This window comes from Entelurus aequoreus, linkage group LG08 (genome assembly GCF_033978785.1).
Source record: "Entelurus aequoreus isolate RoL-2023_Sb linkage group LG08, RoL_Eaeq_v1.1, whole genome shotgun sequence".
NCBI lineage: Eukaryota > Metazoa > Chordata > Actinopteri > Syngnathiformes > Syngnathidae > Entelurus > Entelurus aequoreus.
This window is the reverse complement of record NC_084738.1, coordinates 3,201,697-3,216,147: the sequence shown is the minus strand read 5'-3', so window position 1 is coordinate 3,216,147 and position 14,451 is coordinate 3,201,697. Positions and strand designations below refer to the sequence as shown.

The 14,451-nt window shown below is 36.5% G+C and overlaps 1 protein-coding gene across 1 annotated transcript in view; it reads right to left on the bottom strand.

The window, feature by feature from the left end:
* Window positions 1–14,451, bottom strand: part of lhpp (phospholysine phosphohistidine inorganic pyrophosphate phosphatase) — a 60,528-nt gene that overhangs the window by 40,648 nt on the left and 5,429 nt on the right. Inside the window, exon 6 of the mRNA XM_062055345.1 lies at window positions 4,226–4,317. Coding sequence (XP_061911329.1) covers window positions 4,226–4,317 — 92 coding nt within the window. The remainder of the gene's footprint in view (window positions 1–4,225; window positions 4,318–14,451) is intronic.

The window sequence follows — 14,451 nt, the reverse complement described above, 5'->3', positions numbered from 1 at the left end:
TCCGGACTATAGGCCGCTACTTTTTTCACCTGCTTGGAACTAGGGATGTCCGATAATGGCTTTTTGCCGATATCCGATATTCTCCAACTCTTTAATTACCGATACCGAAACCGATACCGATATATACAGTCGTGGAATTAACACATTATTATGCCTAATTTGGACAACCAGGTATGGTGAAGATAAGGTCCTTTTTAAAAATAAAAAAAAATAACACAAATAAATTTAAAACATTTTCTTGAATAAAAAAGAAAGTAAAACAATATAAAAACAGATACATAGAAACTAGTAATGAATGAAAATGAGTAAAATTAACTGTTAAAGGTTAGTACTATTAGTGGAGCAGCAGCACGCACAATCATGTGTGCTTACGGACTGTATCCCTTGCAGACTGTATTGATATATATTGATATATAATGTAGGAAGCAGAATATTAATAACAGAAATAAACAACCCTTTTGTGTGAATGAGTGTAAATGGGGGGAGGGAGGTTTTTTTGGCTTGGTGCACTAATTGTAAGTGTATCTGTGTTTTTTATGTTGATTTAATAAATTAAAAAAACAAAAAAAACAAAAAAACGATACCGATAATAAAAAAAACGATACCGATAATTTCCGATATTACATTTTAAAGCATTTTATCGGACATCTCTACTTGGAACCCTCCGGCTTATAAAACGGTGCGGCTAGTTTATGGATTTTTCTTCGCTAACGGCCGTAATGTTTCGCATTCAACAAATAGTTTTCATTTTATAACAACGGAGACGCTGAAAATGTGTGTTATTGTTTGTGCTATAGCGCCATTTTTTTGGACGAGTTTGCTCACTGCCGGTTGAAAATGCACTTCCTTTTCCGTGCCTTGAACCGGAAGTAAAAGTCCCGTTTCGTCTACTTTTCATCTATAGCGTTTGTGTTCGAAAGGATTCTTCATTCTTCACTCCAACTAACTTTTGTAAGTAGAGATGTCCGATAATGGCTTTTTGCCGATATCCGATATTCCGATATTGTCCAACTCTTTAATTACTGATACCGATATCAACCGATACCGATATATAAAGTCGTGGAATTAACACATTATTATGCCTAATTTGGACAACCAGGTATGGTGAAGATAAGGTCCTTTTTAAAAAAAAAAAAAAAGATAAATACATTTAAAACATTTTCTTGAATACAAAAGAAAGTAAAACAATATAAAAACAGTTACATAGAAACTAGTAATGAATGAAAATGAGTAAAATTAACTGTTAAAGGTTAGTACTATTAGTGGAGCAGCAGCACGCACAATCATGTGTGCTTACGGACTGTATCCCTTGCAGACTGTATTGATATATATTGATATATAATGTAGGAAGCAGAATATTGATAACAGAAATAAACAACCCTTTTGTGTGAATGAGTGTAAATGGGGGAGGGAGGTTTTTTGGCTTGGTGCACTAATTGTAAGTGTATCTTGTGTTTTTTATGTTGATTTAATAAATAAATTAAAAAAAAATTTAAAAAACGATACCGATAATAAAAAAAACGATACCGATAATTTGCGATATTACATTTTAAAGCATTTTATCGGACATCTCTACTTGGAACCCTCCGGCTTATAAAACGGTACGGCTAGTTTATGGATTTTTCTTCGCTAACGGCCGTAATGTTTCGCATTCAACAAATAGTTTTCATTTTATAACAACGGAGACGCTGAAAATGTGTGTTATTGTTTGTGCTATAGCGCCATTTTTTTGGACGAGTTTGCTCACTGCAGGTTGAAAATGCACTTCCTTATTCGTGCCTTGAACCGGAAGTAAAAGTCCTGTTTCGTCTACTTTTCATCTATAGCGTTTGTGTTCGAAAGGATTCTTCATTCTTCACTCCAACTAACTTTTGTAAGTAGAGATGTCCGATAATGGCTTTTTTGCCGATATCCGATATTGTCCAACTCTTAATTACAGATACCGATATCAACCGATACCGATATATACAGTCGTGGAATTAACACATTATTATGCCTAATTTTGTTGTGATGCCCCGCTGGATGCATTTAACAATGTAACAAGGTTTTCCAAATTAATCAACTCAAGTTATGGAAAAAAATGCCAACATGGCACTGCCATATTTATTACTGAAGTCACAAAGTGCATTATTTTTTTTAACATGCCTCAAAACAGCAGCTTGGAATTTGGGACATGCTCTCCCTGAGATATATATGTGTATACACACACACACACACACACACACACACGCACACGCACACACACACACACGCACACACACACACACACACACACACACACACACACATATATATATATACACTACCGTTCAAAAGTTTGGGGTCACATTGAAATGTCCTTATTTTTGAAGGAAAAGCACTGTACTTTTCAATGAAGATAACTTTAAACTAGTCTTAACTTGAAAGAAATACACTCTATACATTGCTAATGTGGTAAATGACTATTCTAGCTGCAAATGTCTGCTTTTTGGTGCAATATCTACATAGGTGTATAGAGGCCCATTTCCAGCAACTATCACTCCAGTGTTCTAATGGTACAATGTGTTTGCTCATTGGCTCAGAAGGCTAATTGATGATTAGAAAACCCTTGTGCAATCATGTTCACACATCTGAAAACACTTTAGCTCGTTACAGAAGCTACAAAACTGACCTTCCTTTGAGCAGATTGAGTTTCTGGAGCATCACATTTGTGGGCTCAATTAAACGCTCAAGATGGCCAGAAAAAGAGAACTTTCATCTGAAACTCGACAGTCTATTCTTGTTCTTAGAAATGAAGGCTATTCCACAAAATTGTTTGGGTGACCCCAAACTTTTGAACGGTAGTGTATACATATTGGAATTGGGGGTTAAATCACCAAAAATGATTCCCGGGCGCGGCACTGCTGCTGCCCACTGCTGCTGCCCACTGCTCCCCTCACCTCCCAGGGGGTGAACAAGGGGATGGGTCAAATTTCACCACACCTAGTGTGTGTGTGACAATCATTGGTACTTTAACTTTAAATATATATATATGTATGTATGTATGTACATTATATATATATATATATATATATATATATATATATATATATATATATATATATACATGCTTTGGAGCCCCTGCCTCGAAAGAAAATGTTTGCCTTGGTGCCCTAAAATATGAGCCCTCTTTTAAGGCAACACTTGCCTTGACCTTAAAAAGTCACAATTTGAGGCCTGTTACTATATGTGTCAACAATAACCACTGTTGTTCTTACATTTCAGTATGAGCAGTGGTTCACTTCTTTCTACACTGTTAAAAAGGTCACATGCATGGATTCAGTATCAGCAGTGGCAACACTTCTTTTTGACTTGAGTCAAAATAAATACAATTTAAAAGGTAACTGAAAACTTTGCCTGTACCGTAGACGTCAAATATTTAAGTATGGCCACAGCTTGATCCTGGGATGGCATAATTACACTTCAATTATTTACTATGTATTGCATTTAAGTTTTACTACTGTGGTAAACGTATTTTTATGCTATTGCTATTGCTTAAAACAGGTTTTAGGTTGGCCACAGTTTGACCCTGGAACGGATTGTTTTTTCATAATAACCCACTTGCATCCAGAAATGGGTCAGCCTTGAGGCAGGAACGGACCGTAGGATGAGTGATAAATCGGCTACAATATAAGCAGTCTCTTATGTAGTAGCGGGATTACCCATGAACGATGCTCGGCAAGATTAGTGTGGTCACATGACCGATTGCCTTGCCAATCTACAGCAGCGTGGGAGGTCATCCAATTGATGGATCATAGCCAAAACACATGTATGACAGCAAGGTTTATACTGTGTTTTTTTTGCATAATTCTCCTTATAAGTCAGATTTATCCCTGCAAAAGCACATTTTTGCTAAATAATCAACTGCCCTGTAATTACACTAGAGCCAAGGCACCCTCGCAGCCTCCACTGCCTGTTGTTTTTAATTTGCCACTGACTGACGCCCGCGTAGGCATTCACTTGTGTGCACAGGGTGAAGCTATTTGTGGAGGCGTCTCAATAAAACGTACAAATCTGGAAGTTTAAGAAAAAAAAAAAAAAAAAAGGTTTCGCTGTCTGGAAAAACATGAGCTTTATGTGGGCAACACAAACCTAAAGTGAGGGTGCCCTCTATTGGCGAGGATTTAAAAAGTCACATTCAATCAACCGCTTGTAAAACCTGACTGGTGTTGTCACAATGTTGATATCGTGTGCGTATTTGGCTCACCTGTATTTGCCCGTCCTGACTTGCACGCCTTTCATTCCGCATTGTTGGGCGCCGCCGACGTCATTCACCAGATCATCGCCGATCATCACCACCTGCAGTTACAGTAAGAGATGACATGACAAATGTGTGCACAATACACATGCTAAAATAACTGCTGTGTGAAGTGAAGGGAATTATATTTATAAAGCACTTCACATAGTGAAATGTATGTACAAAACCTAAAAGCAGTGAAGTTGGCAGGTTGTGTAAATGGTAAATAAAAACAGAACACAATGATTTGCAAATCCTTTTCAACTCATTCAAAAGAATAGACTGCAAAGACAAGACATTTCATGTTCGAACTGAGAAACTTAATTTTTTTTTTCCTAATAACCATTAACTTTAATGGCAGCTACATATTGCAAAAAAGTTGTCACATGGGTATTTTTACCACTGTGTTACACGGCCTTTCCTTTTAACAACACTCAGTAAACATTTGGGAACTGAGGACACCAATTTTTGAAGCTTTTCAGGTGGAATTCTTTCCAATTCTTGCTTGATGTACACCTTAAAGGCCTACTGAAAGCCACTACTAGCGACCACGCAGTCTGATAGTTTATATATCAATGATGAAATCTTAACATTATAACACATGCCAATACGGCCGGGTTAACTTATAAAGTGCAATTTTAAATTTGCCGCTAAACTTCCGGTTCGAAACGCCTCTGAGGATGACGTATGCGCGTGACGTAGCCCGGGGAACACGGGTATGGCTTCCACATTGAAGCCAATACGAAATAGCTGTTTTCATCTCATTCTGGATGTATTCTGGACATCTGTGTTGGTGAATCTGTTGCAATTATGTTCATTGCATTATGGAGAAAGAAGCTGAGCAAGCAAAGAAGAAAGTTCTCGGTGCAAAGCGGACGTATTTTGCGAAGGAAGTCAGCAGCAACACAACACAGCCGGCGGTGTTTCATTGTTTACATTCCCGAAAGATGCAGTCAAGATCAAAGAACTCGGATAACAGAGACTCTAACCAGGAGGACTTTTGACTTCGATACACAGACGCCTGTAGAGAACTGGGACAACACAGACTCTTACCAGGATTACTTTGATTTGGATGACAAAGACGCAGACGTGCTACTGTGAGTATGCAGCTTTGGCTTCTAAACATTTGATCGCTTGACCGTATGTGCGCAACTTTTTTTTTGCGTATGTACGTAACTTTTTTAAAATATATAAGCTTTATGAACCTTGGGTTAGGTGAACGGTCTTTTGGGCTGAGTGATTGTGTGTGTTGATCAGGTGTTTGAATTGGATTGGCGGCTTATATGGAGCTAGGAGCTAGGAGCTAGCATAGGAGCTAGGAGCTAGCATAACAAACACATAGGTGTTTTTATGCAGGATTAATTTGTGGCATATTAAATATAAGCCTGGTTGTGTTGTGGCTAATAGAGTATACATATGTCTTGTGTTTATTTACTGTTGTAGTCATTTCCAGCTGAATATCAGGTCACCCCCGGCTCTCACAGCATCTACAACTCCCCACTAGTCCTTCACTTGCACTTTACTCATCCACAAATCTTTCATCTTCGCTCAAATTAATGGGGAAATTGTCGCTTTCTCGGTCCGAATCTCTCTTACTTCATGCGGCCATCATTGTAAACAATAGGGAACTTTGCGTATATGTTCAACTGACTACGTCACGCTACTTCCGGTAGGGGCAAGCCTTTTTTTATCAGATACCAAAAGTTGCGATCTTTATCGTCGTTGTTCTATACTAAATCCTTTCAGCAAAAATATGGCAATATCGAGAAATGATCAAGTATGACACATAGAATAGATCTGCTATCCCCGTTTAAATAAAAAAAATTCAATTCAGTAGGCCTTTAAGTTGTCGTATTTGGTGACCCTCGCCCCATCCTTGTTTGTGAATGACTGAGCATTTCATGGAAGCTGCTTTTATACCCAATCATGGCACCCACCTGTTCCCAATTAGCCTGTTCACCTGTGGGATGTTCCAAATAAGTGTTTGAAGAGCATTCCCTTTCTCAGTCTTTTTTGCTACTTGTGCCAGCTTTTTTTTAAAACATGTTGCAGGCATCAAAAGCCACATGAGCTAATATTTGCAAAACATAAAGTTTCTCAGTTCGAACGTTAAATATCTTGTCTTTGCAGTGTGTTAAATTGAATATAAGTTGAAAAGGATTTGCAAATAGTTGGATTCTGTTTTTATTTACGATTTACACAACGTGCCAACTTCACTGGTTTTGGGTTTTGTATGTATGTAGCTAATTTAAATGTTGTCCAGACATGTATTTTGTATTATATTAATTATCTTATTAATTACATTTCAAAATATTTATATCAATATATTTTATGTAAAAAATTTTATTGCAATGGTTTTACAAAATTATCTTGCCTTGTCCTTTTTTTGTTAAGAAATGAAAAATAGTTACAGTGAATGTCATTAATTCAAAATAAATAAGTAGAGAAATCAATTAAATAGACATTTATAACACGAGTTAATACATCACAGCAAAGTATAGCAAAGTATGCCCCCTAGTGGCTGGGAGTGGCAGAGGGGTGACTTAGGCTTACGTTGCATTCGGGGCTACTGGAAAGTAGAACATTTCCAATCCTTGAACAAAAAACCTGTCTGACATCATAGCCATAAACCAGTATAGTATTTGATTTGTGAAGTGAAGTGAATTATATTTATATAGCGCTTTTCTCAAGTGACTCAAAGCGCTTTACATAGTAAAACCCAATATCTAAGTTACATTTTTAAACCAGTGTGGGTGGCACTGGGAGCAGGTGGGTAAAGTGTCTTGTCCAAGGACACAACGGCAGTGACTAGGATGGCGGAAGCGGGGATCGAACCTGCAACCCTGAAGTTGCTGGCACGGCCGCTCTACCAACCGAGCTATACCGCCCCGATTTGTTGGTGGCATTTATATTTTGGATAAATTGTTAAAGAGGAACCACACTTTTTTTATTTTTTTATTTTGCCTATCAGTCACAATCCTGATGTGAGACAAGAAAACATCTTTCTTTTTTTTAATGCTTTTGCACATCGCAAAAAAAACATGGCTAGCGATAATGGGGATTCAATTTATTCTGACGATAAAACGTAAAAACCATCCAAAGACCTCCATCCAGGTTTTATATACATACTGTAAGTATATATGTGATAAATGGGTAATACTTGCATAGCGCTTTTCTACTTTCAAGGTACTCAAAGCGCTTTGACACTATTTCCACATTCACCCATTCACACACTGATGGCGGGGGCTGCCATGCAAGGCCCTAACCACGACCCATCAGGAGCAAGGGTGAGGTGTCTTGCTCAAGGACACAACGGACGTGACGAGGTTGGTAGAAGGTGGGGATCAAACCAGGAACCCTCAGGTTGCTGGCACGGCCACTCTCCCAACTGCGCGAAATATGTAATGTAGTACCAGACACATTGATAGGTAAGTAAGGCATTTACGTTTTCTTATTACTTGTAATAAATGGAAATGGACATTTGGTATGTAAACTATATATATATATATATATATATATATATATATATATATATATATATATATATATATACACACACGCCATCAGACTGTACAACTCGTCTCTGGGGGGGAGGGGGGGTACTAGGATGACAGGGGATGCAAAACAATAACAATAAGTGCAATACTTTTTCATAACATGGTCACTACTGCCTAGTTTGTCTTGTTATATTCTTATTCTACTGTTATATTTTTATTGTCATTGTTGCTTTTTTTTATTCTTATTGTAATATTTTTCTATTTTGTTTCCATTTATACCCCCATTACAGTGTTTCCCATAAACTGCCAAGATACCTGTGGCGGTGGGGGCATGGCTATGGGCGTTGTCACCATGACATCATCGAGTAATTTGCATAATTTACTACAATGATATGATTTTCTCTAAAAAGGCTCAAAAAATGTATACTTACTAATTAATAACAGTTTTGTTTTAAACGTCCATCCATTCATCCATTTTACAATATAATTACAACACTTTATGTACATATTTATATACAGATTTGAACAATAAGTTATTCACTGAAATATATTTATTAATTGTGGTTCTTACAAAAAATATATCTTATAAAATATAAAAGCTAAAATGTCTCTTAAAGCTCTGCCCCTTTAATTAGTGCATACTAAATAATTTAACTTTAGCCTACTACTACAACCATATTTTTTTACCAGCAACATAAAGTGAAACAGAGGCAGAGGTGTCCTGCCACAGTCAGTAACAAATAAACAGAAAACAGTAGTGGTCAAATACAAATAAGGCAACAAGAGAAGCATCCTACACTTCTCTTTTGTAAAGTAAATCTGAACAGCCTATATGGGCATCTACATCAACTATATGATTTGCCTGAGAAGCTGGACAGGACCAAAAAAAAAAAAAAAAAAAAAATAAAAAATTATTTTCTATTTGTGGCGGACGTAATTATTTCGTGACGGGCCGCCACAAATAAATGAATGTGTGGGAAACACTGCATTATTTACTTTTTAAATTCAATCTCAATTCTGTACACTGCTGCTGGAAATGTAATTTTCCTGAGGGAACTCTCCTGAAGGAATCAATAAAGTACTATCTATCTATCTATATTGTCCAATACATTATATGACCTTGTCTAACAAAGTTAGTATGTTTGTGCAACGAATGCAGGCTAACGGGGGAAATATATGCCCGTTATCCTGTATGTCAATGTGTCATCCAACAGACAGGGCAAAATATATTTTCGACAAATAAAACTTATGTGGATAGGGTTAGTGTCAGTGCCTATTTTGTTCTCAATACGCTGAGGAAATGCATTCAAACATTAGCACGGCTAATTGCGGTTTCTGGTACTGTATGTGCATCACGCACATATGGGGTAGGTATTTGCTTGGCACGATATAATGATTTTCTAGTTTGTGTAATGACATGGTAGTAGGCTATATGATCTATGCGTATTGTGGTCTATGCGTAAGGTGTGTTGGCTCATAGAATTGCACTCTGCACTGGAAGATGGTGATGTGCGCACATGGAAGAGAATGCAGTGAGTCAGGTTGGATGCAATGTGGCGGTAACTTTAGTGTTGGCCTTCGCTTGCCATCAAAGTAGGCCTATGCGATATATAATATATAATAACTGTCTGTCTATCTGTGTTAGGAACATAAACTAGAAAAACCTACAGCGTAGGACTCTTCGATTGCCATTTGAAGTTCCTCGGTGTAGGATTCGGATTCGGCTACGTATCTGGCAACCTCAACCATGGAGAGTGGGAGGGGACTACAGAATTTTGACCGTGATTGCAGTATAATTTCTGGCCACATTATTACACATGGCACCTTTAAATCAATAACAAAGCAGCATCTCCTCATCCGTGGCTCACTAGTGCAACAACAACACCGCTGGAAATGTGTCCCGTGAAAAATCGTCTGACCAGAACTCTCTAATAACAAAAGTTCTGTGGGTGAATAATGTAAACTCACTACACCGGTATGTTTTAGCGCTTCCATAGCGAGTCTCGTGACAGATATAAGTTAGAACTTTACACTACTTTATATTAGAAATGGCAACAGCGGAGGATGAATGTCCCATAACAAGAAGATAGAAAAAAAGAAGAAGCTTATCGACTATGGTGGCGTCACACGGACTGCAATGGCGGACGCGCACACATTTTCAGGACTTATGCAGATCCCAAATACACATCAGCAGGTACCAGAAGTTACGAAAAGTTGGTTTACCACAATATTGCTAAACAAAACGCCAGATAATGTCTGCTAATAGGTGCCATTTTGCAGTCCTTATACACATACCATAATAATACTCGTAAGTTGAAGCACAGTACGTCTGACTACGGTAGCCGTAATGCTCCGACAATCCATCAAGCGGTGCGGCTTCATAGCTTACCAAAGTCGCACTAAAACATTTTGACAGATTTTTGAGCGTCGTGTGTAATGTTCTATATTCTCAGTGGAACATTAAAAATGTTGGTGTTGTTTACTGGCGTCATATTGCAGTCCACACATATCTCTTATGTGTGACTGCCATCTACTGGTCACACTTATCATTACACCATGCACCAAATAAAATAGCTTCCAGGTCGGTGAGCACAACCAGAATATGGTGTACTTTCGAATTTTGAGAAAATGAAAGGATTTTAAGTGTGCCTTATTGTGCGAAAAATATGGTACTATAAAATGATGCATGATTTATAATCTAACAAACTTTTACCAACTCCTAGCAATGCAGCAGCTCAGTGTGTCAATAGCTGCATAACTTTTACCTCTCTGTGATCAGGGCGCCCCTTAATGTAGTTCTTTGGCGTTCGCTCTTATAATAACAATGTCGCTAATATATGCAGGTGACGACATGGACATGGAGTATTGTTGGCAGTTTTTGATGCTTTTTTAGAGGGAATGGATGACTTCCATTAGCTACATTGTAAGCCGTGTAGTGCGCGCCGCATTTTACAAGTTAGAATGCATAAAAAAAGACAGTCTCACATAAGCAATGTTGGCGTTAACGCACTTTTTGTGTGTTTTTACGCATTGAAATCAGAAAGGACGCGCATTTCCGGAAGTCTGCGCGTCGCCAGGATGCAGATTATAATTTTTTTTTACACCGACCTTGCCTTCTCCGGGTCAAAACTCCAGTTTGCTTGTTTTTTTATCGATTATCGCTTTCCGTCGGTGTTTTGTTTTGTTTATATATGCCAGTGTTGTGCCAAAGTGTGATTGCCTGCCAAAAATGTATTTGAAATGAAATGAAATAAGTTTATTTCGGTCATATAATCAACCATTAACCATTTTGTGTGACAGTACAGTACAAATTATACATATATAACAATCATACACATTTACACACAAAAAGAAAAGAAAAGAAAAAGCATGACCGAAAAAGGAATAGGCTGAAGCCAAGGCTTATATTTGCCTATCCTATACCTCCACTGAAAATAAGATTACCTGGAACATCAACGTTAAAAAGAGAAAAAAAAATCAATGGGATGAAAGTAATCATTGCTATATTTTATAATTTTCAATTATTTCACCTTTCAATGTTTTGTTAAACCTTAACAAAGAAGTACATGTCTTCAACTCATCACTGAGCTTGTTCCACCATTTAACTCCTAAAACTGAAATACATTTGTATTTTGTATTCGTTCTTGCTTTACATCTTTCAAAAACCAATATCCCCCGTAAATTATAGTTTTTTCCTCTTAATTGAAATAACCTAAGAATACAAGCTGGGAGGCTGTTGTTCTTTACTCGAAACATAATTTCCATTGTTTTTAAAAACACAATATCTGAAAATTTTAACACATTAGAACTTATAAATAATGGATTGGTATGTTCATAGTAGCACGCTTTGTGTATTATTCTAATGACCCTTTTTTGAAGTTTAATTATTGGGTCTACGTTTGTTTTACAAACATTTCCCCAAACTTCAACACAATATGTTAAATATGGAAAAATATAATATAACATATGCAAACATTTTTTATTCAGCATGTGTTTTACTTTATAAAGAATAGCAATGGATTTGGATATTTTTCCCTTTATATATTCAATATGCGGTTTCCAACATAATTTATGATCAATTATTATTCCCAAGAATTTAGTTTCATATACTCTATCAATTTCCACTTGATTTAATTTTAATTTTGCTTCACAGTTTGTCCTTGCACCACTAAACACCATAAACTTAGTTTTCTTATCATTTAATGATAACTTATTAATATCAAACCATTTTTTTAGCTGAATCAACTCAACCTCTATTATCCTCAACACTTCCTTCAAGTCTTCTCCTGAACAATATACATTTGTATCATCTGCAAACATAATACATTTCAATTTATTAGACACTGAACAAATATCATTTAAATATAGTATAAATAACTTAGGTCCCAATACCGAGCCTTGTGGCACCCCACAAGTTACTCTTCTTGGCTGTGATTTAGTCTTATTAATTTCCACATATTGAGATCTATTGCCTAAATAACTACTTAACCACTGTTGTGAAACACCTCTTATGCCATAGTTTTCCAATTTTTCCGTCGCGGGAGCGCGCACCGCTCGCTAAACCTGCATTGCTTGGCTTCGTCTGCCCACAGCGGATTACTAGGTGTGAGACAAACACTTTATCTTTGTGGTTATTGTAACGATATGTGTTTGACATTATTTAAGCCCTTTTCGTGTCCGGAAAATGACAGTTTGCCTTTTCTGTGGTATTAATGAGATTTAAAGGACTGTTGTTAGTCCGATGTTGATGTGATAAAACCTCTTTTTTGTTTGGAACATACATACAGTACAATTGTAACTGTTATTTCTTCCTGCACATAATAAATATTTATAAAGTCTTTGGATGTATTCATTTATGTAACATTTTCATTAAATGTAATCTTGCATGACAAGAAGTGACTCAACGTAATATTTTGATATTTACACTTTTTTTTTTAATTAAATCAACATAAAAAACACAAGATACACTTACAATTAGTGCACCAACCCAAAAAACCTCCCTCCCCCCATTTCTTTCTGTTATCAATATTGTGGTTCCTACATTATATATCAATATATATCAATACAGTCTGCAAGGGATACAGTCCGTAAGCACACATGATTGTGCGTGCTGCTGCTCCACTAATAGTACTAACCTTTAACAGTTAATTTTAAGATTAAAGATTAAAGTACCAATGATTGTCACACACACACTAGATGTGGTGAAATTTGTCCTCTGCATTTGACCCATCCCCTTGGGGAGCAGTGGGCAGCAGCGGCGCCGCGCCCGGGAATCATTTTGGTGATTTAACCCCCAACTCCAACCCTTGATGCTGAGTGCCAAGCAGGGAGGTAATGGGTCCCATTTTTATAGTCTTTGGTATGACTCGGCTGGGATTTGAACTCCAATCTACCGATCTCAGGGCGGACACTCTAACCACTTTTACTCATTTTCATTAATTACTAGTTTCTATGTAACTGTTTTTATATTGTTTTACTTTCTTTTGTATTCAAGAAAATGTTTTTAATTTAGTTATCTTATTATTATTATTTTTTTTAAAAGTACCTTATCTTCACCATACATGGTTGTCCAAATTAGGCATAATAATGTGTTAATTCCACGACTGCATATATCGGTTGATATCGGTATCGGTTGATATCGGTATTGGTAATTAAAGAGTTGGACAATATCGGAATATCGGATATCGGCAAAAAGCCATTATCGGACATCCCTACTTACTAGGGCTGTGAATCTTTGGGTGTCCCACGATTCGATTCAATATCGATTCTTGGGGTCACGATTCGATTCAAAATCGATTTTTTTTCAATTCAACACGATTCTCGATTCAAAAACGTTTTTTCCCGATTCAAAAGGATTGTCTATTCATGGAATACATAGATTTCAGCAGGATCTACCCCAGTCTGCTGACATGCAAGCAGAGTAGTAGATTTTTGTAAAAAGCTTTTATAATTGTAAAGGACAATGTTTTATCAACTGATTGCAATAATGCAAAATTTGTTTAAACTATTAAATTAACCAAAAATATGACTTATTTTATCTTTGTAAAAATATTGGACACAGTGTGTTGTCAAGCTTATGAGATGCGATGCAAGTGTAAGCCACTGTGACACTATTATTTTTTATTTTTTTTTATAAATGTGTAATGATAATGTCAATGAGGGATTTTTAATCACTGCTATGTTGAAATTGTAACTAATATTGATACTGTTGTTGATAATATTCATTTTTGTTTCACTACTTTTGGTTTGTTCTGTGTGGTGTTTGTGTCTCCTCTCAATTGCTCTGTTTATTGCAGTTCTGAGTGTTGCTGGGTCGGGTTCGGTTTTGGAATTGGATTGCATTGTTATGGTATTGCTGTGTATTGTTTTGTTGGATTGATTAATTAAAAAAAAAAGAAAAGAAAAAAAAGAAAAATTGATTTTTTAAAAATGAGAATCGATTCTGAATCACACATGAGAATCGCGATTCGAATTCCAATCGATTTTTCCCCACACCCCTAGTGCTTACAAAGTACAAAGAAGAAGAATTATGAGAAATACTTTCAACCTTATTGAAAATAAGATATTCTTCATCTCAGTATGTTAATAATGACTGTCTTAATTATATATTACAAAACTGTTGTATTACTCATTCACGGATGTCATTTTACTATTAAAAAAAAGTCAGTAAATGAATGTATATATTTGTAAACGCTCTGA